At 43.7% G+C, this 26,699-nt stretch overlaps 2 protein-coding genes across 2 annotated transcripts; one reads left to right on the top strand and one right to left on the bottom strand.

Annotated features, from left to right (window-relative positions):
* Positions 1–2,118: 2,118 nt before the first annotated feature.
* Positions 2,119–3,714, bottom strand: CCL20 (C-C motif chemokine ligand 20; the record flags this gene model as incomplete). Its single annotated transcript, XM_084212207.1, is given in 5 exon segments — positions 2,119–2,146; positions 2,328–2,405; positions 3,121–3,235; positions 3,467–3,650; positions 3,652–3,714. Coding segments are annotated over 5 exon segments (468 nt in total).
* Positions 3,715–17,919: 14,205 nt separating this feature from the next.
* LOC311157375 (thiamine transporter 2-like) lies at positions 17,920–23,165 on the top strand (the record flags this gene model as incomplete). The annotated part of the gene is made up of 5 exons (XM_084212063.1): positions 17,920–18,069; positions 18,399–19,209; positions 20,669–20,861; positions 22,416–22,557; positions 22,986–23,165. 5 exons carry the CDS (start codon positions 17,920–17,922, stop codon positions 23,163–23,165), a joined length of 1,476 nt encoding a protein of 491 aa, XP_084068189.1.
* Between the last annotated feature and the right edge of the window lie 3,534 nt (positions 23,166–26,699).

The raw sequence follows: 26,699 nt of genomic DNA, 5'->3' as shown, positions 1-26,699 counted from the left end.
CTCAGGAAGGCATGGAGGGACATGCTATTTCTACACAGACTTTCCTACCAGTAACATAACAACCTTAGCAATTTCTGATATTGAGCATGGAAACCAATATTTTCAATATCTTTCCACTTCCCAAGAGGCTGGTTCTAAAAAAATTCACCCAAAATAAGAGGAACTAAAAAGAAATCCCTCAAGTCATAGCTCTGTGGATGGAGCATGTGGGGTTTTGTAGCAATGGTACCATGGATGAGTAGAGGAAGCGTGAGTTACAGAAGCACTGCAAAACTTTACAGAGGCCTGAACTGGGAATTAAGAGCCACCCACAGAATCCCACACACTGGTCTCACTTCCTTATTTTGCTCCTCTGCTTTAAATTCAGCCCTTGGACCCCAGGCTTTTCTTTACAGCTCTGGTTTCTAACACCAATTCCAATGGTAGGCTTGGGGAACTTCACCTTCCAGCACTTTTAACACAACCCAGTCATGATGTCTGTACCATTTATTGGTACCTGATGTAGCCTGTGGACTCTTTGAGCCCAAACAGCCCATACCAGTACTAGCAGGTATGAGACAGAGCTCCACACTTCTGCCCAGAAATTAGGGGAATGCCCAGGGAACAAGTTGGGTAATAACTTCTCCCTGGAGAATACCTTATGTTCTCAATATCAGGGATCCACCTAAAGGAAATTAAAGCTAATTAATTTTGCTCCTTTTGATACCTTGCTTCTTGAGAGCTTCGCCCACAGGGAACTGACAAGACCCAGATTTGTAGAGACACAAGCAGATTTTTTAAATTCTCGCAGGTGTTGAAACCAGAAAATAACAGGCTCACACTCATTTTTAAAATGAACACCATTTTAAAAACCCAGTACCTCTCTCAGCTCCTCTCTCAAGGACACCAAAAATACTTTGCCTTTAAGTTTAAAGATTAAATTAAAATTGGTGCTTGTATTTCTATGACTAAAAGGTACGTTGTAAATTTATCCATAAGACTGGTGCTGACAGTGGGAGAACTTCACTTGCATACCCTACATGGTCACATCCCTGAAGGCCACATGGGCCATGTAATAGAGGATAAAAAGCTGAGCAGTCTCCCCCAGCCCACCTGCACCCAGATCTTCCACGAGGTCTCATTATTTTATCAGGCATCCCTGACCTCCATCAAAAGCTCCTGCATCACGAAAACCTCATTATGCTGGAAGCCATAGGATGCCATAGGCAGACACAAAAAGCAGAGGAAAGCACTGTAAGTTTCTCCTCTAGAGAAAGCCCTTTAGGCTGAGAGCAGTCTCTGTTACCACAATGAATCCTCCTCGGTGGATAAGCTAGAGCAGCTTGCCCAGTAACAACTCCTCCTGAATAAATAAACTGGCAAAAGGAGTTCTCTCAAGTCTGATTAAGATGAAGCTAAGTCTTCATGGTAAACAAAACTTGATATATAGCAGCTGGCCCAGGGTGAGGGAGGAATTACATCCTGTGGAGGTCATAGCTACCCCTAGGGCAAGCAAAATGAGTAAGGTGGAAAGTGGTTGTAACAGGTGTCAACACACCTGTGCAACTGTTTCAGCTGAGGCTCTTAACAAAGGAATTAATTTCAAAGGCAAGTCATGTTTTCAATTAAAAAGAAAAACATATCACAGAGAGGGCTGATTTTAACATTTAATTTTTTTAAATCTCCAGTTACCATTTTTTTTCTACAGATCTTGTTTAACAATAGTTCAAGAGGTATTATAATGCTAACAACAGCTTAAAGGAAACATTTTGGCACAAGACAATAACAAAATAAACATAATAAATAACCTGCTTTACATATGCTGAAGAAAACAAAACCAACATGCAATAAACTTAATAAAATTCATACTCTGTACAACAGCTCAAGGTAGACCTTACTAAACAGTACTCATGTTCTATTAGTAACATAAATATTTAGCAAAAATAGAAATTTTAACAACATGCTTAACTCAAGCAAAACAGTGATGCAATATGAATCAACTCAAGAAGTTCATGGTTCCAAAGAAGCCAGAGTTGGAGGTGAGTGAGCACACAGCAGTGTACAAACCACCTCAGCCAGGAGCCTCAACCCAGTGCTTCTTCAGCCATGTCTGTGTTTAGCTCCTTGCTGGAAACTGTGTCAGGCTGACATCTTCCTCAGCCTGTGGCTGTTAAAAGGAAGAGAGAACACACATAAATAATGACCTCAATTACAGTTTTCTCTTCTTTCCTGAGAGAATAGCTCAGGTGGAAGAATAGCTCAGGGGGCATGTGAGATGACTGTCTCTGAGAACACTCCAGAAAGGAGTAGCTGCGTCTGACAGGAGATGGAAAGAGATGGATTCCTACCTCAGGAAAAGGAGATGTTTCTTCACCCAGCCTTCCTTAGGATTTACACAGGCATTCAGCCCACTGGCAGTGTGGAAACTGGAAAAGAAATAATGATAAAGAAATCAGAAATCCCTGCCAATAATTGCTGTGTGGAGTACAGTTACTCTATATAATGACCAATAGAAGCTGCTTTTGTACACGCCAGCTAGACATGGATGCTCCAAATCCCTCCAATATGATATGAAGAAAAAGAAAGTTAAATGTAATAGCTAATCTCAGGGATCATTTTTCTGCACCATAAAATGTTGCTCAATTTATTTGATCTGTTTAGGCAAAGACCTTTGCTGGATTCCAGAAACAATTTGTAAAATTGAGAATAGCTGCTGTCAAGCTAAGGTGACAGATCAACATCTAGTCTAAAACCTTGTAAGAAAAACATCCAATCCCTGTGAATCAGAAGTCGTCTTGTCACTTATGTATCTGTTCACAGGTTTTGACAAGGGAGCATTCTGTGTTGGCCAGAACAGCCCTTAGCTGGAGACAAAACCTGTCCTTGTTTGCACAGCTGATTCCCAAAGAGTCAGATTTATTATTTACATTGTATGACTGTCCCTTGGGGTAGCGGTCCCCATCAGCTAGAGGTTGTGTGTTTAGAGGTTTTTGTTTACAGGTGTGATATACAATTTCTTCAGTTAATTTAACTTTTTGAAAAGGCAGGAAAAATCACTCTTAGAGCATTCCAATCTTTGGTTTAGCCCAAACAGACATCCCAAAGTCAGAAAAAACTGCAGAGATTCAAAAAGTGACTTACATGATGGCAGGGATGTCGCAGACCTCACTGGGGAGCTGTTCAGTGTAACCCTTCAGGGCCCACCGAGGCAGACGCACTTTGGTGTAGGACAGGCAGCAATCCTGGTTGCTTTGTGCTGGAATGAAGGACAACAACAAAGTAAATAATCTCCATTTAGCCCTGCTGTCAAGGGCACTCTCTGCTCAACCCCAGCCATCCAGCTCACTCATGACAGAAGAGGGGGATGAGACAGGAGACAGCACATTTTGCTGAAACCATTCCCTTCCAGCTCAGCCCTGTCCTGCTGCCAGCTGTGAGCAGCAGCAGCAGGAGCCCTTCCCAGAGCAGAACACCCGAGGTCACTCACCTTCCGAGGTGCCCCACAGGAGCAGAGCCAGGAGCCCCAGCAGGGAAACCAGGACCATGCTCTTGCTGCTGCAGCCAGTCATTCCCTCTCCACACACAGCTGTGCTCCAGCGAGTGCCTGGCTGTGCCTGCTGCTCCTGCCAGCCCTGCCGCACCTCCACCTGCTTATAAAGGGGTGGCAGGAGCCCGGGAATTCACACACGGGCGGGTTCCACTGTCATCAGCGGGTTTCCCCACAGCGAATTCCATCTCGCCTGATTTGGCCCCGGCTCTCCTTCCGGGTACTACAAACGGAGATAACAGCGTGCTGGGGAATAGTCTAATGTTTTTAAAGTTGCTTAATTTTTTTTTCAGAAAGAAAAGGAAATAAAATGTTATGAGGTAATGGTTCTGTGGGTGAAGTGTGTGTACTTTTAGGGGTAGGAGTGTGGGTTGTGAAATGATGAAAGTCGAATGTAGGTAACTTTAAATATTACCTACAGAAACCGTGTGTCTGCTGTGCTCTAGTTTAATAAACCCAGCCTGGGAGCAGAGGTAGGTGGGCTGAGCCAGCCAGATTCATTTCAGTATGGCAAGCTTACAGGAGCTGGGTCACCAGCTGCACCAACACCAAAGTTCTATGTTAATATTTCCTGGTTGGCCAACACCGTAACATCGGACTTTCCAGATTACTGCTTTCTGAGCTCAGGGCTGCAGTATTGGCAGGCACACATGAGCAACATTGAGTATTCATGGAAATATGTTTATTTCATTTCCTTAACCGTATATTCCTTGCCATGACTTCCTGCCAGCTTGTTACATGTTTGAACTATTTCATCTGCAACAGAGTGAGCTTAAAAGAAACTTGAAATGGGGCCTATATTCTTCAAATCTGTGCTTTCTAGAATGCATTAATGTGCTTCATAAACAATAGCTGTAGTTTGTTGCTTTCCCAAACCGTACCAGAGTATTGTGACTCCTGAACATTCAACAAAAATACAATCTCAAAATTACCTCGCACAGCTCTAGAGAAACCACCAGGGAGAGGCTCTGTCACCACTCCAAGTACGTTGTTTGAGCTGCTACTCAAGGATGGAACTTTCCCATGCTGTTTAGGGATCTGTGTGAAACTACTGTGATGGCTGCAGGCCATGTCCTGGCCAGCCCGTGCTCACAGGAGCTGCTGCCAGCTCCAGGTGCTTTTAGAGTAACCTGAGCTTTAGGTATTTAAGCTCTCTCTTAAGGTAGAGCTCATGGACAGTCATAGGCAGTGCATAATTACATGTCTTCTATGCTTCACAGGGTGCCAGTACCTCTCTCAAAGGGTGATTTGTAGAAATGGAAACAGCTTGAACTCTAGAACAGACTGTTATGCAGAGAAATTAATTTCTCTATGTAATAGTGAGAATTGAGGGAATTTCACATGGCTGAGGTATACATGAGTAGCCTTGCAGTGTGCATGGCATCACATACACTGGACATGGTTCTCTGCAGAGCCAGAGCAACTGGCCAAATGATGGGGAGGAGGCAAAAAAGAACCCATGCTCTAATGAATGCAGCCTTTCGTAACTGTTTTATGGATCATAGTGAAATGCCACAAAAGTTAAACAAGATCAATGCTCTCAGTATGCAGCTATCTCTGCACTGCTTTAATGACTGTCAGCATTAGGCAGTACCTGAAACTAGCTGACTAGAATGGTAGTTTTTTCTTTTACATACATGTTTCATGGATCCCAAATCTATTATACCTATACCCAGCTTTGCCATTTCCTAGTCCATGCTGTTATCCAGATGGAGGGTGGCCTTGTACCTCATGGCATCCTTGTGACTCTACAGCTCTATTTCTTCTCCACTGAGTGCTTCTTGGACATAATCTTCTCATCTGAGCTTTGACACTTCTACCTAAGCCCCAGCAGTTTGGATACCAGGGTGATGACACTCCTTGGGCAGCGCTCACCCCATAGTCCTGCCCTCAGGCAGTTCCATCACACCAGTGGTTCCCACAGCTGACCAGTCCTGCCCTCAGGCAGTTCCATCACACCAGTGGTTCCCACAGCTGACCAGTCCTGCCCTCAGGCAGTTCCATCACACCAGTGGTTCCCACAGCTGACCAGTCCTGCCCTCAGGCAGTTCCATCACACCAGTGGTTCCCACAGCTGACCAGTCCTGCCCTCAGGCAGTTCCATCACACCAGTGGTTCCCACAGCTGACCAGTCCTGCCCTCAGGAAGTTTCCATCACACCAGTGGTTCCCACAGCTGACCAGTCCTGCCCTCAGGCAGTTCCATCACACCAGTGGTTCCCACAGCTGACCAGTCCTGCCCTCAGGCAGTTCCATCACACCAGTGGTTCCCACAGCTGACCGTGGCTGGCCATGTGCCTTGTCACAGCTGGACACGTGCTCATTTTAAAAAGTGTTCCTTTTATCTCATTTTTTGTTTGATTTAGGAAATTAGGTTAAGATTTAAATTTAGAACAACAGCCACAAGGAGGGCCCCAACTTTAGGAGCACTGTCACTTTGTTTGTACTTGGTGTATACAAAGTACTTTCAGTTCTGAGCAGCTTGGGGATGTTAAAGAGGAGAGCTGGGGAGTCAAACTGCTCTCAGACAGCATCTGAAAAGCTACAGCCAGAGGCAACGTTCTCTGGTCACCAAGCTGCTGCATCCTGATAATATGCTTCCTCTCTTATATCCCAAAGGACTTTTCCTCACAGAAATACCTGCTGAAAGTCTGAAGTGCTGAAGAGGACTTAATAGTTCAACCTTAATAAACACCTCCATACAGGGCAAAAAATTCAGGGGGGAGGGGATGGGCTTACCACATCATTCTCCCCATCACAGAAAAGCATAGGAGCAGTCTACCTGGTTTCCATGCAAGGGTTAAAATACTTCATAGACTTTTGAAGAGAAAGACAGAGAAGGAATTTTATAATCATTAACCATTTGATTATTGTCACTTTATGGGCTTAGGTATAACATTAAAGATGAAAGACTAAAATAAAGAACTTGAATGTCAGCCACTGTTAGTATCTTTACCTGTGCCCTACAATAAGATGAGAAACATACTGCCAGTTGTTAATGAACTAGCAGATAACAAGTTTCCATGTTTTTCATCCTCACAAAGAGATATTGTTTTATTGCTTATTAGTACCTTTTCTGAATGGATGCTTTATTTACATCAATACAGCAATACTGCTGATCATCCAGGAAACATGGAACCGGATGGGGGAAATTCCCTCCTGTGATTTCCAGAGTTTTAGGACTCCTTTGATAAAGCAAAGTGCATGAGAAGGCCGTAGCCGGAAGGAGCGTGGCCAAATACAGGGATTTAATCATTGCAAAATCTCTGACGAGTAAATGCATAATAAGTACCGAGCACAAAAGTTCCAGAGGTAACTTGCTCAATATCTCTGGAGCTTTAGAGGGTGTGATGCAATCCAGTGATTTCAGGCAATTCAGTACTTGCATGACTGACAAAAGTTGTTATCTAAGAAGCCAATTTTCACTAATTAGAGGTTGCATTTCATACGTTACAGATCTAGAAATACCATTGAATGACATGGCTTTGATGCAATTATGGACACGATATGTGCCTGTTGGGAGAAATTAACTTCCCATCTATCGAAAGTGCAGGTTACGAGAAGACCTGGTGCACCTGCCATGAGCATCCTGCAGCACCCCAGCAGTGCTGGTTGCTTCCTGCTACCTACATGCAGAAGCTAAAGATCTAGTGTGCTGATGGAAGATTTCTCTCTACTCTGTCTACAGTCCCTTGGGGTAGCCAACCACTTTTTCACAGAAATGGACCTCTCAAATGTAATAGCAAAGCCTGTGACTGGACAGAAGAATGAAAAAAACTCTTCATTGGATTTGTGTGGCAGCATTTTGGGTAGGCATTGGTGGTGGATTCTCTGCTAGAATCTTCTCCCATGTCTGGCAGAGCCAATGCCAGCTGGCTCCAAGGAAGGACTCAGTGGACAAAGCTGAGCCCATCACTGACAGTGATTATCCCATCTCTGGGATAATGTATTTAGGAGGGGAAAAACTCCCTGTGCAACTGCAGCCAGAGAGAAGAAGGAGTATATGGAGGGTGGATCTATGAAACCACTCTGCAGACCCCAAGTTCAGTGCAGAAGGAGGGGCAGGACCCACTCCAGGTGCCCGAGCAGAGATTCCCCTGCAGCCCAAAGTGCAGGCTTGGTGAGGCAGCTGAGCCCATGCAGGAGCAGAGATCCACCTGCTGCCCCTGGAGGACCCCACGTCAGAGCAGGTGGATGCCCAAGGGAGGCTGTGACCCCTTGGGAAACCCACACTGCAGCAGGACCTGTGGCCTCATGGAGAGAGGAGCCCATGCTGGAGGAGGGAGATAGTGTGAGGAGTTCTCTCCCTGAGCAGGAGGGAGCAGCAGAGGCTACATGTGATGAAGTGACCAAAGCCTTCATTTTCATACACCTGAACTGCTGGGGGAAGGAGGTACAGAAAATCAGGATTAAAGTTAAGCCCAGGAAGAAGAGAGGTGTGGAGGGAAGATGTTTCAAGATTTGATCTTACATGTCATTATCCTACCTTGATTGATTGATTGCTAAAAAAATTTAATGAATTTCCTCACATTGAATCTGTTTTGCCTGTTTTGGCAATTGGTGATTAATCTCTCCATGCCCTTGTTTTGGTCTCTGAGCCTTTCCTTATTTACCTCTCCTCTGCCCAGCTGAGTGATAAAGCAGCTTGAGTGGGCACCTGGCATCCAGCCAGGGTCAACACACCAGTCAAAAGAGGAAGCTTTTAAAAAAGTTAAAAGCTGTCTGCCAAGCTGAGCTCTAAGTTACATTATATTTGCTTTGTTATACCCCTAGTTCTCTTCCAGTTTAAATTTGTTTTTATTTCATTTTTTATTTTATGCCTCTAGGCACAACAGCAGAAACATTTTGACTAATATGTTTCTGATCCTTAAAGTAGTCCAGAAGTGTGGATATTCTGAATAACTTCTACAAAGGTGGGAAGAAAGTGTAAAATCCTTTCAAGTGATTCCTTCCTATCTCCTGCAAGGGACTGAGACCACCAAGTGTCATTTGCAGACAAAAAGAAACCTGGTTACAAAAAGTAGCAATGTGATTGATTAATTAAGTGATGTAATTAAATTAATGTAATGCAAGGATACTATACACATTAGACACAAATGTGTTTAATATCCCAAAATCTCCACCTAGTGATCATACAACCATGCTGAGACTGAGCCTGACCCTCACCACTTCTACACAAGTCAGTGCTTCTCCACTACTTCAGTTTGGCTGAGAATTTTCCCAAGATGCATAGATCCCAAAGAAGATTTGGAAAAGGAAAATTGCTGGAGCCAAAATCCACAGCCTGAACATGAAAATGCCTTCCAATACTGATAAAACAAGGGCTTGCTCTTTAAAAATGCTTAATTCAGAAAGAGGAGGAAAAGATACTATGCCTTGGCAAATATGAAAGAGAAATATGTGACATTTTCTGAATCTTGAAAGTAAAATACAAGAATAGAAGTAGGGAGGAAGAAAATCTGTGACTTAAAATTGTCATTAAAATGCAGTTTTAGTTTGGCTGAAACTGTTCATTAATTCAGTTGAAACATGGTTTTCTATAAAATTAGAAGAGAACTATTAAGAAAATGGGAAGCTGCTTTTTTTGTGTTCTGTTTGCTTCCTGAGGAAGACCTAAGACAAATAATCCAAACCTTATAAAGAGAAGAGAATAAAGAACTAAACAACATGAAGTGGTAAAGTTTTAAGTTGACCAAGAGAACTCATGAAGGTTTTACTAAGTCATACTTGACCTATAGAATATGTGATTACTTGGACTACTCAGTACATTGTTAACACAGCCAGAGTTTCGTCATGTGTTACTGGAAGACCAGCTTAAAAATACCCAGCAATACCTGCTTATTTGGGATTGCCAAACAAAAACCAATCAAGATTGTTTTGAATAGCTGTTAGCAGTGGAGTGGCTGTGTCATGAGGGCTGGCAGAGCAGCTGTGGACACAGGCCCTCTCAAGGCAAGTGCTGCAATCACCGCAGCTTCTCAGCACCACGCGGTTGCGTTACAGGGACTTTCCTGAGAGGAGCTTTAAGCCACTGTTGCCCAAGTCAACTGCCTTGGACGTCCCTCTTTCCAAGAGACTGCTCTTTTCCCAAGGAAACCACACCACCACATCCCTTCCATCCTGACTCTTACAGGTTCTTTTGCATAACACAACTGAGATCACTGACTCTCTCACCCTGCTATACCCCTTTTCTGGGCCTTGGTTATCGCCCCTTGATTTCTGCAAGAGGCATTTGGAGGCCCTAGAAATGGCAGCCTAGCCCTAGCTCCTCTGAAGGAAGCCATCTGCCAGGGTGATTTTTTCCTCTCTTTCTGCAGGATTCTCTTGGCTGCTTCAAGCATTCTCTTGCTTGTGCCCATTTTCAGAGTCTTTCTTGCTTATTGCTAGTCCAGACAGCTGCAGCCAGCCCCAAAAGTGCCCTGTTGGTTGGGCTCTTGGCTAGGGCTCTGAGGAGGATGCTGTGTCCAACCACTCAAGCCTGCTCACAATCATCGGGGCTCCTGTAAAGAAGGCAAGAGACAGAAAAACTGTTTTAAGCCAGAAGAGATGTTTTGACAGAAATCTGCTATTCCAAAGTGACCTGTGTTTTACAAGAACATCTCCTCAAGTAGGCTCAGCCTTCCTCAGATCAAAGATTGGTCCTTTTTCTATTTTTGTTTGTACCCGACTTAGGACATCGAGGCATATGGCAACCAGCGCCACAGCTCCGGGTACAACATACACTGTAACAGCTTTGCCTTTGAAAGAACTCACAGGAAGGTGAAGGCACATGGAGAAAAATTTGGACCACATTAAAAAAAAAGCTCTTCATGGAAGGGATAAAACCTAACACACTGTTGATGAAAAAAACCAAACAAACAAAAACAAAACCCCTAAACACTTTAATAACTCTATGATCAAAACTCTTTGGAGCTGGCAAAAAATCAAGGTATTAGAAGAACTCAGGACATTTTAAGTGCAAGAATTCTTACATTTAAGCAAACACTAGCAGCATAATGGACTTATTTTTAAGTCTGTTTCAGTTGTTGATAGAGATTTAGCATTAAATGAAGCTGCCAGTTTGTTATGGCCACTTATGAAAATGTGACAAATGCTCTTCCAGCAGGACTTTACACTACTTGGGCTGTTGCAATGATTCAAACTCTCCCATGGTGTCTGTAATGAGATGAACCTTGAGGATAAAAAAATGTAGAGCGGATATGCTGAGCTGAAACTTCCTACACGCAGAGGTTGTGCAAACATGAATTTGCATCTCTGAGTGAGATATCCGTCTGTGACAGCAGGACAATATCTGCCACTAGTGGGAGGCCTGTGGAATAAGTCTACAGGGGAACACGCCCTGGAAAGTGCTCTTTCAACATGGAAAGTGCCTTGGAACTCCCTTCAGGTTTTTCCTCTCATTTCTCTTTGGCAAACCACAGAGAGTGAGCATTAGCATTAGTCACTACAAGTACTAACCATTTCAAATGAGGTTTCTTTGACGTATATATCACTTCCCTTTTGTTAATTAACTGGAGACTTTATGCAATCCAAGAGAGACCAAAGCACAGGTATTAAATTGGATTGTATGGCATTGTTACAAAAACTACAAATAAGATGTTAAATTCACCAGGCCAAATCATCAAGTAGCAAAATTGAGGTAGGGGAGATTTTTTGGTGCTGGGATAAGCGTCTTACATGCATCTATTTCTAACTGTAGCTAGAAATTCTAAACATGAAACTTAATAGAGTCTTTCATAGTCTTCCTCATCTCTTAAAAGCAATGCTTTTTTGCTCATTTTTTGTTACCATGTGTCACTTTTATCTCACCAGAATCATCTTTCCCCACTTCATTGAGAAACAAAAAACTGCTGTTCTTCCTTTAAACCCTGATGGCTTCTATGCCATTAGTAGAGGTGACAGACCATGTAGGGGACAGAGGGACACCAGAGCCAAGTGCACTCAGCATTAGCACAAAAGTCAGCTGCAAACCTACAGCAGTGGCCTCATAATATTTTTTTAGAAAATAAAATCCTCAGAGAGTTCCACTGACAAACAAGTGGTTCCTGTCCTCCATTGATGATCCAGAAGAAAAATATAAGGAAAACTAAAGGACCTACTTAAGGTATAACCTGTTCTTCTGTAGGTCTTTCTGTTCTCCTGTCATTGAATGCAACAGTAAGGTTTTCTCTACCTTCCAACACCTCACTGCTTTGCATGCCTCAGCTGGGAGAGCAGAGTGTGCTTTGTGCCAGTAAGAGGGAGAAAGTAAAAGCTTGTTCAATCAACCCAGTCCTCAGAGAGTGGGAAACACCTTTATTTGGAAACCTCCCAAGATCTGTGAGAGATTTTTGCAAGAGGCACAGAGCAAATCACAGAGCTGCAATGCAGGGCACTGCCACGCAAATAATTGGCAATGCTTCCAAAGGGACACCCACTGTAATCAGATGCTCCTTGCCCAGCCTCTCAACTACATCAGTGATCTCTCACCTAGAGTGAATTCAGCAACTAACCTGTGATCAAAAGGAGACAAACCAGCCAGTGACCTATATTGCAGAAAGGTAATGCAACCTAACTTTCCCTGGTCAATAAGAGGAGATAAGAGGGTAAATCCCTTCAAACCAGCACTTGCTCAGACTTCATGGTTTACAAAAGGGACATAAAGCATGGCCAAAGTAGGTTCAACCAGTCTTTATAAACTCATCACAGGACTTCTATGTGCTCCATACCAAATTGGTAGCACATTATAACAAGAGATCCAGGTCTTGTTTCTACCCAAGTGTGCCAACACAAGAATGGTGCCTGTAAGGAAAAAGAATTAAACCCCCTTGAAATATCTGAGGGTGATGATTAATGGCACAGCTGTTTGTTCCAGCTCCTGGACTGCTACCAGCAGTCACTACCCTGGCATGGTGCCAGTGGCAATGGGCACTCCAGTGACAAGAGTTAAGAAGAGTGAATAGATAAAAAAGGTAGGCATTATCCTTAGGTAAGGTATAGCATTGTAAAAAATAACCTTACAGCATTACTTTTTAGTAAGGAAGCAGCTGTGAGTGTACATTTAAACCAAGTACCTGAAACGTTACTTTGGCTGAATGTATTTCCCAGCCTATCCCTTGGAGTAATGCCCTTAGTACCTTCTATCTAAATATCCCAACCTAAACTTTGCATATTCATTTTTGTGTCTCAGATGAAAATCACCTGAGCCCAGGATGTGAAAGTCTTGCTACGTTAGGAACCTGGGGCAGGATTCACCTGAGACACAAGTCATGGAAACACTCACCCACCCACACACTGTGGGATTCAGGGCCAGTCTGCAGAGAGCAGCTCGTTCCCAAAGTGAGCAGGCAGTACATGAGAAAAGATAAAGATCAGCTGATCCATAAGTCAAAACGTGAACTTGTCCTGTGAATACTCCTGGGTCTGAGAAATCTGACAAGAATACACTTTATTCTTTAAAACTGCCATTGAAACCTTTCTGTGCATAGGCTGTATTTGGCCACAAATGGAGAAAAATCTTCAGTATTAGCCACAGAAAATTTTCTTTGCTATCACTTCCTTTAGAGAACAAAGTACACATTCTTCAAAGAAAATAAGCCATCACTTAGATTGAAGAAGCTTCTTTGTCTGAGTTGGGCAGGTGTCAAGAAGCAGATGTGATTTGTGGGCTGATGTTCAGTGCCCAAGCAGACAGAGACACCTCACGCTGCCAGCATGAGCCTTTCAGCCTTGGTGCCATTCTGTGAAGCAGCAGAGATAATATCAGGATTGAGTCCAAGGGGCAGCAGAGGCAGGAAGCAGTATCAGGATGACAAAGGTTTGCAGTCTTGTTCTTCTACTGCCTATCATCTCCTTGATTCATTAGAGACCATATTAGATTAACTCTTCAGGATACACCACTACCATAAAACTCAGCTTTCCTCCACTCTTACAGAATCTTCCCTTTCCCAAATGAGCAGAATTGGGATGTCAGCTAGAAACAGATAGCCCAGCCCACCCTCCAAGCGGAACAACACTTCTGCATCTGACCACACTTGGTGAAAAGAGTTCCCTTCAAATCCAGCAGCTAAGCTCTGCTGCAGGCACCTTATGGCATAGGGCTCAGGTTGACCAAAAACTTGCATAAGCTCAATCTTCCATTTGGCATTCAGAAGTGAATCAGTGAAAAAGCATGAAATTTTAACTACAAACAAGATGGATTGAAGACTATGGGAAAGAAGAGATAATAAAGGATAAAAGAGGATCTGAAAGTAGAGAAACCAATCATCAATACATGGAAGTTACTTAAATCATTCTCTCTAAATATTGCATTACAGGACAAACGGAATTTTGCAGTTTTTCTGAGTGTCAAGAAATTTGAGTTGGATTCTTCAGTAAGTCAATGCAAACCCCAAGTAACACTGTTTCCCTCAAGAATTCCCTGAATTTTAGCAAGAGTTCATGAGAATAAAACCAAATGAGGTATTCTCAGTGTTCTCTCAGAGGGGCTGTCACCTCCTATAGCCACAGGGTCAATAGAACAGGGAGAACCAAGATAACTCTGGGATCAGTGTCAGCAGTGACTGATGGCTGGGAAAGAGCCCAAAGGAATTGTGACATTCCTTCCATGAGTTAGTTTCACATACATTACAGAGGCTGCCAGCAGGTGAGCAGTGTCACATGTTCAGCTGGAGATAGTCCTGTGAGGAGCAGGGAGTGGAACATGATGATCCCTATGGCTCCCTCCCAGCTCCAGGTGTTTCATGACTCCAGAAGTGCACAGCACTGTCCCAGGCAGGAGGAGATGGACAAAGGCCAACAAACGAGTTACAAAGGCAAGACACAGGGTTGGCCCCTCTAACATCACTAATCCTGTAATATTGGATTGTTGAGGGGTAGAAGGCAAAGGCTGCAAAATCTTGCCAAGAGTGAAGGCAAAGGTGGCTGAGCTGAGACACTTCTCTGACCCAGCAAATGTCATACCTTTTTCATATTCATGTATGTGTCCATAAAATTACTGCTCCATTTTACTGTGTGTGAACCAAGATGCTGCCTTCGTCTGGTTGGATAATTCACTGTCATTTACAAATATTTACACATTTTCCTACTGTATCAGTCATATTCCTAAATAATTATTACATCACTCATTCCAGACCTACATGCTGTGAGACCAGGGTGGGAGTGGATCTAAATTTGTGTAAATTCTTTTGGTGAAAGTCTGTACATTTCACAAAGTGTACTCTGCTGTTGTGAGTCCCACAGGATCTTCTGAAGGTGGCTATAGGGCAGCTATCCCCATCTTCAGCAGCACTATCAGAACCTGTCAAAGCAAAAAATCTGACAAATTTGCCAGCAAATAAGTCAAGAGGAAGCAAAACAGGGTGTTTTACTTTATACCTTTTGTATTTTTAGAATGGTTTGAAACCCCGTGTAAGTGGTGTAGGTACCTTCCAATCTTACAGCAGCGGTATTTGCTCACCCTCACCTCTGTAACTACCCACACACAGCTACTGCTCCCTCTTTAATATAGGTCAGTTTGAGGCACAGATGGCTCCCAAGCCACATATCCTGTCAAATAGACCCAAAATTCTTTGGGAACAGAACTTCCACTATTGATTTTATGCCAGTCAGGCACTAAACTGTAGTTGGGGTCTTGATTCACTGCTGTCTTGGGGCGAAGAGAGGCCAGGATTATCTGGCTGTTCCTTTAAGGATGCTGAAGGAAAGCCAGCTGGAGGCCTTTCCAAAGGAGGTGTCAGAGCAAGCTGCAACACCAGAAGAACAGGAAAAGCACAAAACTCAGAATCCTGTAGCTGCAATGCACACAGGACAACCAGAAGTAAGACTGGGAATACTAAAAGGAGGCTTTTCCCTTGGAAGTAAGAAAGGAAGAGCTCCAGCACAGAAGGTATGATTATATATAAAATTTAGAAATATTAAATCCTGCAATGACAAGGGAAAGTGGGAGGGAAGAAGAGAGCAATCCAATGGGGAGCTGGGGGGCTGCGTGAGGCTGTGTGTAGAAGAGCTGACAGCTCTGGCACCAAGAATTCCCGAAAGAAAAAAGAAAGAGAGGATTTTTTTGTTGCAAAACACCACCAAAGCGTCCTAAAATATCTTCAAAACTGAACAAAACCTAGATTTATAAAATACAAATTGACCACATGGGATGACTGAACCAGGAACAAATTGGATCCTCCCCCCTCAAGCAGCAAGGCAGAGCTCTGGTTGTCAGAGGTTTGTGGTTAGGAATGCAGAAAAGAGAGTTTGTACAGCAGCTGCAGAGCTGGAGGGGCTTCCCCAAGGGCTGGGGTGTGAGTGGAACACAAATCCCAGGGCAGGTGAGGTGACACCCTCTCCCACTCCCCAAGGGCAGAGTGGGCTGCCCCTGAGAGCCCTCAGCCCTCCCAGCTCAGCACCAGTGACAGGTTTTTGCTGCACTGCTCCTTGTATCAGGTGGGAAACTTCTCACTTCACCTACCAGCCTAACACTGGCAGCTCAAAGAGCAAAGTGCAAATTAGAGGTACAGGTCTAACCCCAAACCCTAGACAGTGCACAGCTGGCACTGTAGGGATGCAGTGACCAGGACACATCTGAAGTTCTTCTGCCTACAGCAGAAACCATGAACTCCTGCACAGGATGGCAAAGCCCTGCCAGCCGTGGGCAGCACCCAGGGGCAGCACAAGCACCCTCCCTGCAGGGGCAGCAGCTGCTCACTCACCCCCAAGGTGTGTGTGACATTCTGACAGGCTACATGAGACTTGCTGCCCTTGTGTGACACAGCCTGCTGGGGGTGAGCAAACAGGACAAGACCTGAAACAGACCAGAGCAGAGAATCTAGGCTGGAAAGGGAAAAATATGCCCTGGCTATGTCCCAAAGCTGACTTGTACAAATGTTTCTCATTACAGTGTTAGAGATGCTTTCCACCCCACTCTTCTCGTGTGATTCTCTCAGAATCACATGAAGCATTCCCACGGCACTGGGGTGCTGTATGGCTTTAATGATTCCCACGTGGGAGGAGAGCCAGGGGATGTTATGGTGACTCAGTGAGCACGGTCCTGGGCAGGGCCCAAACTGGTCCTGCCAGAGCCACGTTTGCAGCAGGCTGATGTTCCAAGAGCCGGGGAGGAAGGAGGGGCAGAAATGCTTCCTTCCTGGAGCACTCGGTGTCTCAGTCCTCCCCAGCTCGTTTGCCTTGCTGGGGCCACCTTGCCATCTAGTGGTTCACACTGCAGAGCTGACACAGAGCTGGGTTCCTTTCTGCTGGAATCGTGTAATGCCCATGCTTTTGGCCTTTATGCACCAAAGGAAGTAATTCAAATTCCCTTGGATCTGCACCCATTTCTTAGTGTGTCAGGCTGTCAGTAAAATGTGCTGTCATAGCATGAAGTTAGAAAAGATGCATAATACCTACTGCCTTGTGCATATCACATCCTATAAAAAATGATCCTCTGCCCATCCAACCTGCAGTGATATCAGGACATGACTGCTTTGGGCCGAATACACCTTCCTTCAGCTCTTACAAAAAGTTCGTGAAAAAACACTACTTAACTTTTATGACTTTTATAAGATTCATGTTTTGCCCCCAAAAAAAAAAAAAAATAGAGTTATCAGGAGGGAAGTAGATAAAAGTCAAAAGCAGAGTGATAGAAATCCCACCTGCTAATATGCAAAGTCCAAAGGGCTCCAAAAAATAAACTGCACACATTAAGGTTCTTGACATTGCCTATACTAACATGAATATGGATATTAACTTCCTTTGCATGTCGCCATTACAGCCATTTTGACTTTTGTTTGGCTCTGTCCAGTAGAGTTGCAAATTTTAATGTATTCCATCACCTCACCTAGTGACAAGAGCAAAATACCTGCTTCATTTCATTGCAGCATGAACTGTTAACCTTCTGTGACCACTTTTGTAAATGGGAAATATGATGTCTGTATCCAAAATGGACTTCTTATGCAGATAATTGCAGATGAGAGTCTGGCTTGGTATTCCTTCTGTATTTCTTAGAAGTTCCATCTGCTAGGCTCCAGAGTTATCTTTGCCATTCAACAAAGTGCTTGGCTGTGATCAGTCACGGTGTCGAGGGAAATCTCAGTGCTCAGCTGTCTTCAGCCACTTTAATCTAGAAAGGCTTTTCCTGTGTTTATCTTGGTCAGTGCAGATAGAACGACAGGGTAGTTTGTCTCCCAGTTAAGGATCTTCCAATTCATTTTTTATGCACTTGCTGCAAAGAGAGCAGCAGACAAATGTAAAGGAATAGCTATTCACTTTAACATTATAAATAAAAATTATTTTGAACTGTCAGCCTCTAAAGAGCACAGCTTGGCATTAGAAACCACAAACCAAAAATCCATTACAAGATCTCTTTGCACTTGCATGGGCAATATCCTTATTTTAACAAATTTTATCCTCAGCTTTGCTGCAGAGGCCATGGGCTGCTGGAAGCAAGAGAAAACCAGCACCTGGGCTTTTCCCACCCTGATCCTCTGCCTCTATGGATTCTTCTACATGATGAAACCATCAGAACCTTTTCTAACACCCTATTTAACAGGACCAGATAAAAACCTGACCACAGATGAGGTATGGTTTTATTCTATGATTTCTTTTAACTGAAGTAGTGAAAATAGAAAGGGAAAACACTGTTTAAAGTTTTTTAAAAAGATGAAAAGAAAAAAAAAGGCAAAATTTAACAAGCTCTGGCAGGTTACAATTTGCAGCAGACTGCATAAATAAAAGATCCATTTAACGGATCCAAGATCCATTTGCCTGCCCAGCAGTCCCATGCTGATTCAATGTGATTATATATTTTATGAATTCCTTCAGAAAAAAAACTTCCCTCTACAACATTAAAAGACATGAACTTCCTATCCTCTGCAATAAGAACACTGACATTTTCTCTTCTGCTCTAGGTTACCAACCAGATTCTGCCAGTCTGGACATACTCCTACCTGGCTCTCCTTTTCCCAGTGTTCCTGCTCACAGACTATGTGCGCTACAAGCCCGTCCTCCTCCTGCAGGGCATCAGCCTCATCGTCACGTGGCTCCTGCTGCTCTTTGCACAGGGAGTGGTGGCCATGCAGCTGGTGGAATTCTTCTATGGCACGGTCACAGCCACCGAGGTGGCCTATTACGCCTACATCTACAGCGTGGTCAGCACCCAACACTACCAGAGGGTCACCAGCTACTGCAGGAGCGTCACTCTGGTGGCAGCCACCGTGGCCGCCGTGCTGGGACAGCTGCTGGTGTCCTTAGCAGACGTCTCCTACTTCTACCTCAACGCCATTAGCTTGGCTTCCGTGTCCCTGGCGTTCCTGTGCGCCTTCTTCCTGCCCATGCCCCAGAGGAGCATGTTCTTCCACAGGAAAGAGGCCCCTGAGCCTGTGCCTGGCAAAGGGCTGGCCGTGGGCGCTGCCCGCGGGCCCCCGAGCTGCCGGGAGGAAAGGAGCCCCGATCCTGCTGCCAGGGCCCCGAGCCCCCAGCCCCAGGCCGGCAATGCCGGGCCCCACAGGCACAGGCTCGGCGTGCTGCTGCAGCTGGGCAGGGACCTGAGGCACTGCTACGGCTCCCGCAAGCTCCTCTGCTGGTCCCTGTGGTGGGCTCTGGCCACGGCCGGCTTTAACCAGGTGCTGAATTATGTCCAGGTGCTGTGGGACTTCCGAGCCCCCTCGCACAGCTCCGCCGTGTACAACGGAGCTGTCGAAGCAATAGCAACGTTTCTGAGTAAGTCAATGTTTAAACATTGATCACAATGACAGCCTCTGAAGTTTCACTTTAGTAAACTTTCAAAGTGCCATTCCATTGCAGGCGCTCCAGGGAGCCAGTGCACACCCTGTGCATTCCAGACCTAGGTCTTTGATGTACAACAGTTCAAACGTGAGTTATGTTGGTTTTTCTTTAGTAGCAGACAAATAACTGTATTTTACTAGTATGCATGTAGTGTGCAAGTCACACAGTCATTGCATCTAGCCGGTAAATCCATTTAAAATCACCCCTGTTTCTTTGGATGGGGCTATTGGATGTTGGGGTTTTTTTCCCCAAAACAAATATTGCACTGTTCCCATAAAAATGCTATCAGCTTACACAGATGGGAGAAGTTTTCTGTAAAAATTTTACCCAAAAAGAACATAATCCTCTCATTTAGTTTTTTTTTTCCTAGTGAAATACCCTTGTGCAACCAGACAAAAAGAAAAGTTTTAGTCATTGCATGATACAAAGATTTTCAGGGGAAAAAGCCCCTATGAATCCTTACGATACTGATCTGAACCATTCCATTTTTGTACCGGGAGATGCTCGCATCACACATGCAAAGTGAGGTTATCAAAAGGTAACATCAGAGGATACCACCCTGCCTTGGCTCACATTGTGCTGTTGTAAAGAACTTGCACAAGATGTGGGGGTGTCTTTTATCAGGAAAAATAAACACATCTGCACCACACCTAGTCATTCAGGTCACTCTTAAAGTATTTAAGGAGAAACAAGTACCCCTCTTGCAGCAGGCAACTAAATAGACCGCGTGACTCATGAAGTTGAAGACCTCCTGTAGTATCTACTCCTTGATGAATTTCTCTCCCTCATGGACTTGCCTAGTTCTCAGTGTATAAGTATAGAAGTTTTTAAAAGGGTCTGGGACCCCTAAGATGGGCAGTCAGGTGGCTTAACTTTGCAACAGATGCATCTTCTAGGAGTCTAGGAGGCCCACAAAAAGCAAACCTATCCTTTCTCAGCCCTTGGATATACTTCCTTGATGCCTCAAAACTCACTTTTTTGACAGTTTACCCCCTCTATGAGGTGCACAGAGCTCAACTGTTCAATAGAAGGTTTACTAGGAGAAGGTGGAAGAATTTCCTTTTTGAACTCCAAACCATGTTCCTAATTCTCTCTCCAGAGAGCCATGCTGTGTAGACACCTAAATAATGAATCCTCCTACATTACAGTAAATTTATCCTGTGAAGTGGAATAAAACACTAAGAATGGAATGGCAGAGACTTGATATATGCAGTTGTCTTAAAATGACCAGTCATCTGCACAGCTGCAGAAGTCATCAGAAATGCTTTCAAACTTCAGACTACTCTGATTCATAATTCGGCATTGCCTTTCGGCATGTGAGTGTAGCAGGATTTGTTCATACAGGCTGTGGAGCAGATACAATATTTACACGGGTTTTTTTTCCTTTTTCTAGGCTCAATAACGTCTTTCCTAGTACAATATATGCAGATTAACTGGGACCATTTTGGAGAACTGGCTTTAGGGATCTTCTCTGCAATAGATGCTGGTTGTCTGTTTCTCATGCACTTCTCTACCAGCATCTGGGCATGTTATGCTGGATATCTCATTTTCAAAGCATGTTATGTGCTCCTCCTGACAATAGCAACGTAAGTACAAAACATCACAATGCTGCCATCATGCACAGAATACTCACCCTACTTTGAGTTTGCTTTGGGCATCCTTTTCCTCAGAGGTAGCTGACCTAATGCTTGACATAACTGTTTAGGTAAGGACAAGAACACTTAAATGTCTGGTTATGTTGTTTTCATTCTTCCAAACAACCAGGAAAGAAAAATTGTCAAAAGGACGTCAAACATTTACCTAAGCAGAAATTAAACAAGGCACAAGGTAACATTATTACTAAAGGCAATGGTGACTGCAAAATGTAGAAGCCATTTTCCTCCTTCCTGGCAAGAAAGATGCAAAGTGAACAATAGGGACAAGCATACCTTGACAGCCATCCTTTAGGATCAGCATATGCCTAGACCCCCTAGAGATGAACCTTTTAGTATGAATGGAGCAAAAGACTCCACATAAAGTGTTCCCCAATATAATTTTATACATATAATCATTAATGATATTAAGATGCAAAGAAGGAATAAAAGGGAACATAGGACATATAAACTCAGACAAGATCTTATAGGAGACCAAGCTATTCTGTTGTCAGAAATAGAAATGTATAAATAATATTAACAACAAATATTTCATCCTGTGTAATAAATATAAAATGTTATTGCTCCAGTCATTTTCTTGCTTGGAATGTCTTTAGACATCCCACACTATTTGATTTACAAAAATACTGGAGGCATTTTGTGCCAGACTCCAAAATTAAACAGATACCATTTTAAAAAATTGCTAACATTATAGTGCACAGCAAGGTTATGCCTGTCTTGAAGGAAGCCAAGTGAGCTCTTAATTGTCATTTTGGTAGATTGTTACTACATTATAGTTAATTACATCTGGACTATTTCAATATAGTCTTTAAAAACCCCAATGAAGTAAAATCTTGCAAAAAACTCCCAAACTAAAATCATTGAAAATGAGTCCTGAAGAAATAACACCCTTTTGTTTGTATAGAAACTTTGCAGGTATATATTGCAAAAAAAGATGCTTTGATTATTGCCAAAAAAGATATTGCAAGTAAAAATCTACAGGCTCTTGACAGAAATAAGCAGCATGTTACCTCCACTGTCAAATCACAAAGCAAAACGTGACTCATTACTATGGAAAGCTTGGTTAGAAGATACTCACAGTGACCTCCCAGCCAGGGCAGAACTGCTTCCAGTGCCAGAGCAAGTCACAGCTTTGCCTGGCCAGGTCTCTGAAAGCTTCCAACCATAGACTCTCTACAGCCTGTCTGGCACAGTTTGTGCAGGCAGAGAAGGAGCAAAGGGGAAGGGTACAGAGAACTGACATTCTCCCTGACCATCTGAAAGGAGGAGTTAGAAAAGCAGCCCATGCAGTTAAAAAAAAAACATTAAAATACACTATGGTACCCCAGACTTTTTTTTTTAGAGAAAGCAATGAAGCAAACAAACAAATGAAGCACCATCTCCTGTGTCCTTGATGCACCATCTCCATGATTCACTTGTCCTTCAGCGACTGCTAGACAGCAGTAGCTTTCCCAGGGGGAAGTGACTGACCTGCCAGTTTCCCGTTAGGTTCCAGATCGCCGTCAGTCTGAGCATGGAGCGCTATGCCCTGATGTTTGGATTCAACAACTTCATTGCCCTGCTGATCCAGACCATTCTCACAATAGTTGTTGTAGATTCAAGAGGCCTGGGACTGGACATAGTGACTCAAGTAAGTGCAATTACCTTACTTCCTATTTACTGCTCAGCCAAGTCATCTTCAAAATTCCTATGCCAAAGGACAACTTAATTATTTTTCTTCTACAGAAATCCAGACATCTCATTCTTCCCTTGTCATTCTTTACCCCTATTTGTCATTTTGTCATCATTCTTCCCATTTTGCCTTTTAATGCATTTAGAATTACAGATGCTGGTCTGTTACTTTTCAAAGGGAGATACACCAGAACATAACTAACTGGCCCTGCCAGTTTTAGCAGTTAATAGGACACCATCCTCTTTTATCAAAAGCTCAGACTGGTTTTGTCAGATGCAGAATGGGAGTTCAGGACTATGAGGCACAGTCTGTCATCTTCAGAAGAAGCAGCATTTCTCTAATGTGTTTTTCATTTATTGTTCTGCCTTTTTCTCCTCCTCTCCCAGTTTTTAATTTATGGCAGCTACTTCGCAGTCATACATGGGATTTTCATGATCAGAAGCATTTGTGTGCTGGTCTCATGCAAATGCCAAAGGAAAATAGTGAGATCTTGCACAGAGCAGCTGAACCAGGCTGAGCACGAGTCAAGAGAGCAGATTGTCACAAGCTACATGACACGGCTGTAGGAGGCAGGCAGGCTGGAGAAGGGCTTCTCCTGGGAGAAGAGCTCCCAGCAGGGAAGAAGAGCAGCATGCAGGGAACAGCAGTGCAAGAAGAAGATTCAACTCAGCCCTGAAAAGCTACGCTGAATCATTCCAGCACTTCAGCACAACATATGCCAGCAGAGAGCTCACCAGAATGGCACTGTGCCAAGAATAAAAGATAAGTTGCTTTAGATTCTTATTTACATGCATATAAATAGCTTAAGGGCAGTAAGTTATACACAGAATCAGAACAACCACCTTTGCATCCCCCCATGCACGATGGCAGAGAGCAGAGTTCACCCTGCCTTGCTCATTGTAGCTCCTGAATGTTGTGCTGGCAAAGCTGCTTCCGTCACATTTGCTGATGCAGTGGCTGAGGGTGTGACTCCCCTTTGCACAGCCCTTGTTCTGAACCAAGGAAGAAAATATCATGTTTGCATCATTCTATTCTTTCATACCCACTACAGGCAGATGGGGGACAGGCTCTTCCTGTCTCATCCCACAGCTCAGTGCACACAGGCTGCAAAAAGCTGGGCTTGCCCAACCTGTCCTGGGAGCTTCACTGCAACACTGCTATGTCACCATTGTTGCTTGGCCCACATTTGAGAGCTACAAACACTGTGCTGACTTCACAGTAACCTCTGCTGAGAAGGGAATAACTCCAGAGTCCAAGCAAAAGGCAAGAGCACCACTCCTTTGCTTGTGCATCCAGTAAAATTAAATTCAGGACTGACTATCTTCCTCTTTCAGCAGGAAAAAAATAATATGAAAGGGCTTAAGTAGCACAGACTAAAACCAGAGAAGGACATTGTGGAGAATTTTAGCTGATTCCAGCTAAATTTTCCAGAGGAAAATTCCAGATTAACAGGAATATCCAAGACTTATAACTGAAACAAACAGTGAGCATCATGTGTGCTTTTGAGTGCCAAGTGAGGGAGGTCCACTGATCTTGGCCAAGAATGTGGCGGTATCAGCCAAACTCATGTCAAGAAGCTCCAAGTCCTACAGCTAATTTTGTCCAAAAGACAGTCCAGGAGAAGAAAAAAGACACTAGAAATGAGTTTGCATAGTGAATGTCTAATTTAATATGAACCATATCCATATGCTGAAGTTATTTCTGTACTGCTGTTTGCTTCTAGCTTCCAATATCTACATCTAACTAATAAAAACCACTTAGCATTTACAGAATATTTTTCCTGTAGAGACACAAGCTATCATTTGTACAGACATACCAGCTTTTCATACCACTGTCACACACTGCAACTAGACAAAGTGCCCAGAGGCAAGGGCAGGCAGGACAGAAGCAATTTGTTCCAAGTCACAAGAAGAATCAGTAGGATCTGACAAAATGAACCTGGCTAAGTTTTAGGCCTTTTGTTTACTACTGTGCATTGTGGGGACATTGCCTGTTGTAAACTGGCTCTAAGCAGAACAGTTTAACCATTGCAGTCATAAAAATAGGAGATGCACTTAGTCTCCAGTGAGAATTCTTTTCTTACTGCAGAACTGAGGGCATGATGCTCCTTCCTGAAGAAACAGGGACAGAATCCAGAAGAGTAGGGACTATTTTTCCATGCTTCCTTGTGAGTAGCAATCTCATTTTGAGGTATTCAGTTTAGAACTAGATGTCAGTCCCAGACTAGAAGTTAACAAGAGCTTGTGTTTAAATTAAAAAGAGGAACTTCATATTTTCAGCTCCATTCTTATGTTCTGGCTAGAGCTAACTGCTCTCTGTGTCTGTAAAATGCCACTGAGGAGCAAAGGAACTGAGCAGACAGAGTGTATTTGGCTTGCAGCTTTAGAGAAAACCATCTTCAGGAAACACGTAAGACTTTAAAGAAAAAAGAATCCATTCCTATTCTCTCTAATCTCCAAAATAATGATTCTGAGGTTGGAAGCTGGCAGGAAGCATTATGGGGGAAATAGGGGATGAAGAAGGCAGCTCTTAGGAGAGTTAGGAGGAGAAAGACAAGGCTTTATGTTATCCTGGATTTTCAGCTGCAAATCAGTACTCACCCAGCAGTCAGAGGTTTCTAAAAGAGTAAGAGGTACACTTGCACCTGTTCGTTTGTGTACCTGCACACACTATGGAGAGGAGATAGCTGAGACTTGGCAGGTTACAAGGCAGGCTGGAACCACAGGCAGTCTAGTTCTGCAGGACAAGGAAATTCTCAACGTCCACCTCTCCTAGCAGCTTTTAGTACTGCTTGTCTTTCTTCCAGAGTGTTAAAGATTTCCATGCAAACATGGAACTCCAGAGCTGGGCACATTCCTCCCCATAGCTGCAACCCCCTCTAAATACACCACTAATTACCTTTGAAACTTTAGTGGGTTTGGGCACAAACCTTCCATGAAGATACAGCCCAACAAGCTGGTAAGGCTACTTTGAGCAAAGAAGGAAGGAACAAATGGTGTGTTTGTATTCAAAACATGCAGGTACTGCCCAAGCACTGTGTGGGCTACCAGAGAAACATGAGCCACCTTCCCTTCCAAGGTCCTTTCCCTGCCTCAAAGCCCTTGGCCAGGGAGGAGGATGAAGGGCAGAGGCAGGCCCAGCTCCCCTGAGCACTTCCTGCCTGGTTGCACCACACACTTCAGCCCTGAGGGAACCCCATACCTGCAGGACCAGACCAGGCTCTGTTGAGCTCCCAAAGAGCCGCTCCTGGCAGGGCCTCAGCTTCTGCTCCCAGAGTCAACACACGTCCTACCAACAGGCTTCAGGGTGAACTGCAGCCTCTGATCAACCTTGGAAGATGCAGGCAGTACAGTCTAAAAAAAATTAAAACGGGTAAAGGAAAGCAAAGCAGCAGCATTTGTCTGAAACAAGCCTGTTAATTTTTTAGCTAAGAACCTCATTTAGCAGTTGAATTTCATCCCTTTGTCCTTAAATGACACATCTGTCCCTATACAGAAGTAATTCCAGGCCAACTAAGGTTAGGAAGCATTTGCTGTCCTACCTCCCATAGCCCCAGCAGAGCCAGGACAGTCAGAGCAGCCCCACGAGCCCAGAGGCTCTCTGCTATGCACGGGACAGGGACAGTTAACCAGTTTTACAGTTTGGACTGTCTTTCCATATATCAGAGACCAGAGCTTTTAATGGTATTTATTAACAGAAAGAATGCAATCATTGCATTCTTGTCACAACAGGTTTTATTAATCATTAGCTACACTAAGTCTTATAGTTTCATCTTAAAAATAGAACTCAGTTTGCTTCCAAAACCCATAAAGAACGCTTTCCCTACAATCTTCATGGACAAGTTCTGCAAGAAAGAACAGCTATGACAAGTTGTTGTTATTATTATTTAAATTCTGATAACATTTTCAAGTTTAGAAATAACTTTTTGGGAAAAAGTTGCAGAAATTTTTGACTACCACCAGCTCAAAAGGGTGGCTTCTCACTTCTCTGCAAGACAAGGTCATTCTAGGAAGAACTGCACCTGAATCCACAGGAAATTCTCCACAGCCAGAGCCTTGACAGGTAATTCATCACCATTGGAGTTATTTGGGAGTGTGCTG

Source organism: Fringilla coelebs (assembly GCF_963513975.1).
Source record: "Fringilla coelebs genome assembly, chromosome: 10".
In the NCBI taxonomy this organism is placed as follows: Eukaryota; Metazoa; Chordata; class Aves; order Passeriformes; family Fringillidae; genus Fringilla; species Fringilla coelebs.
Note: the sequence above shows the minus strand (reverse complement) of the source record. Positions and strands in the feature narration are given on the sequence as shown.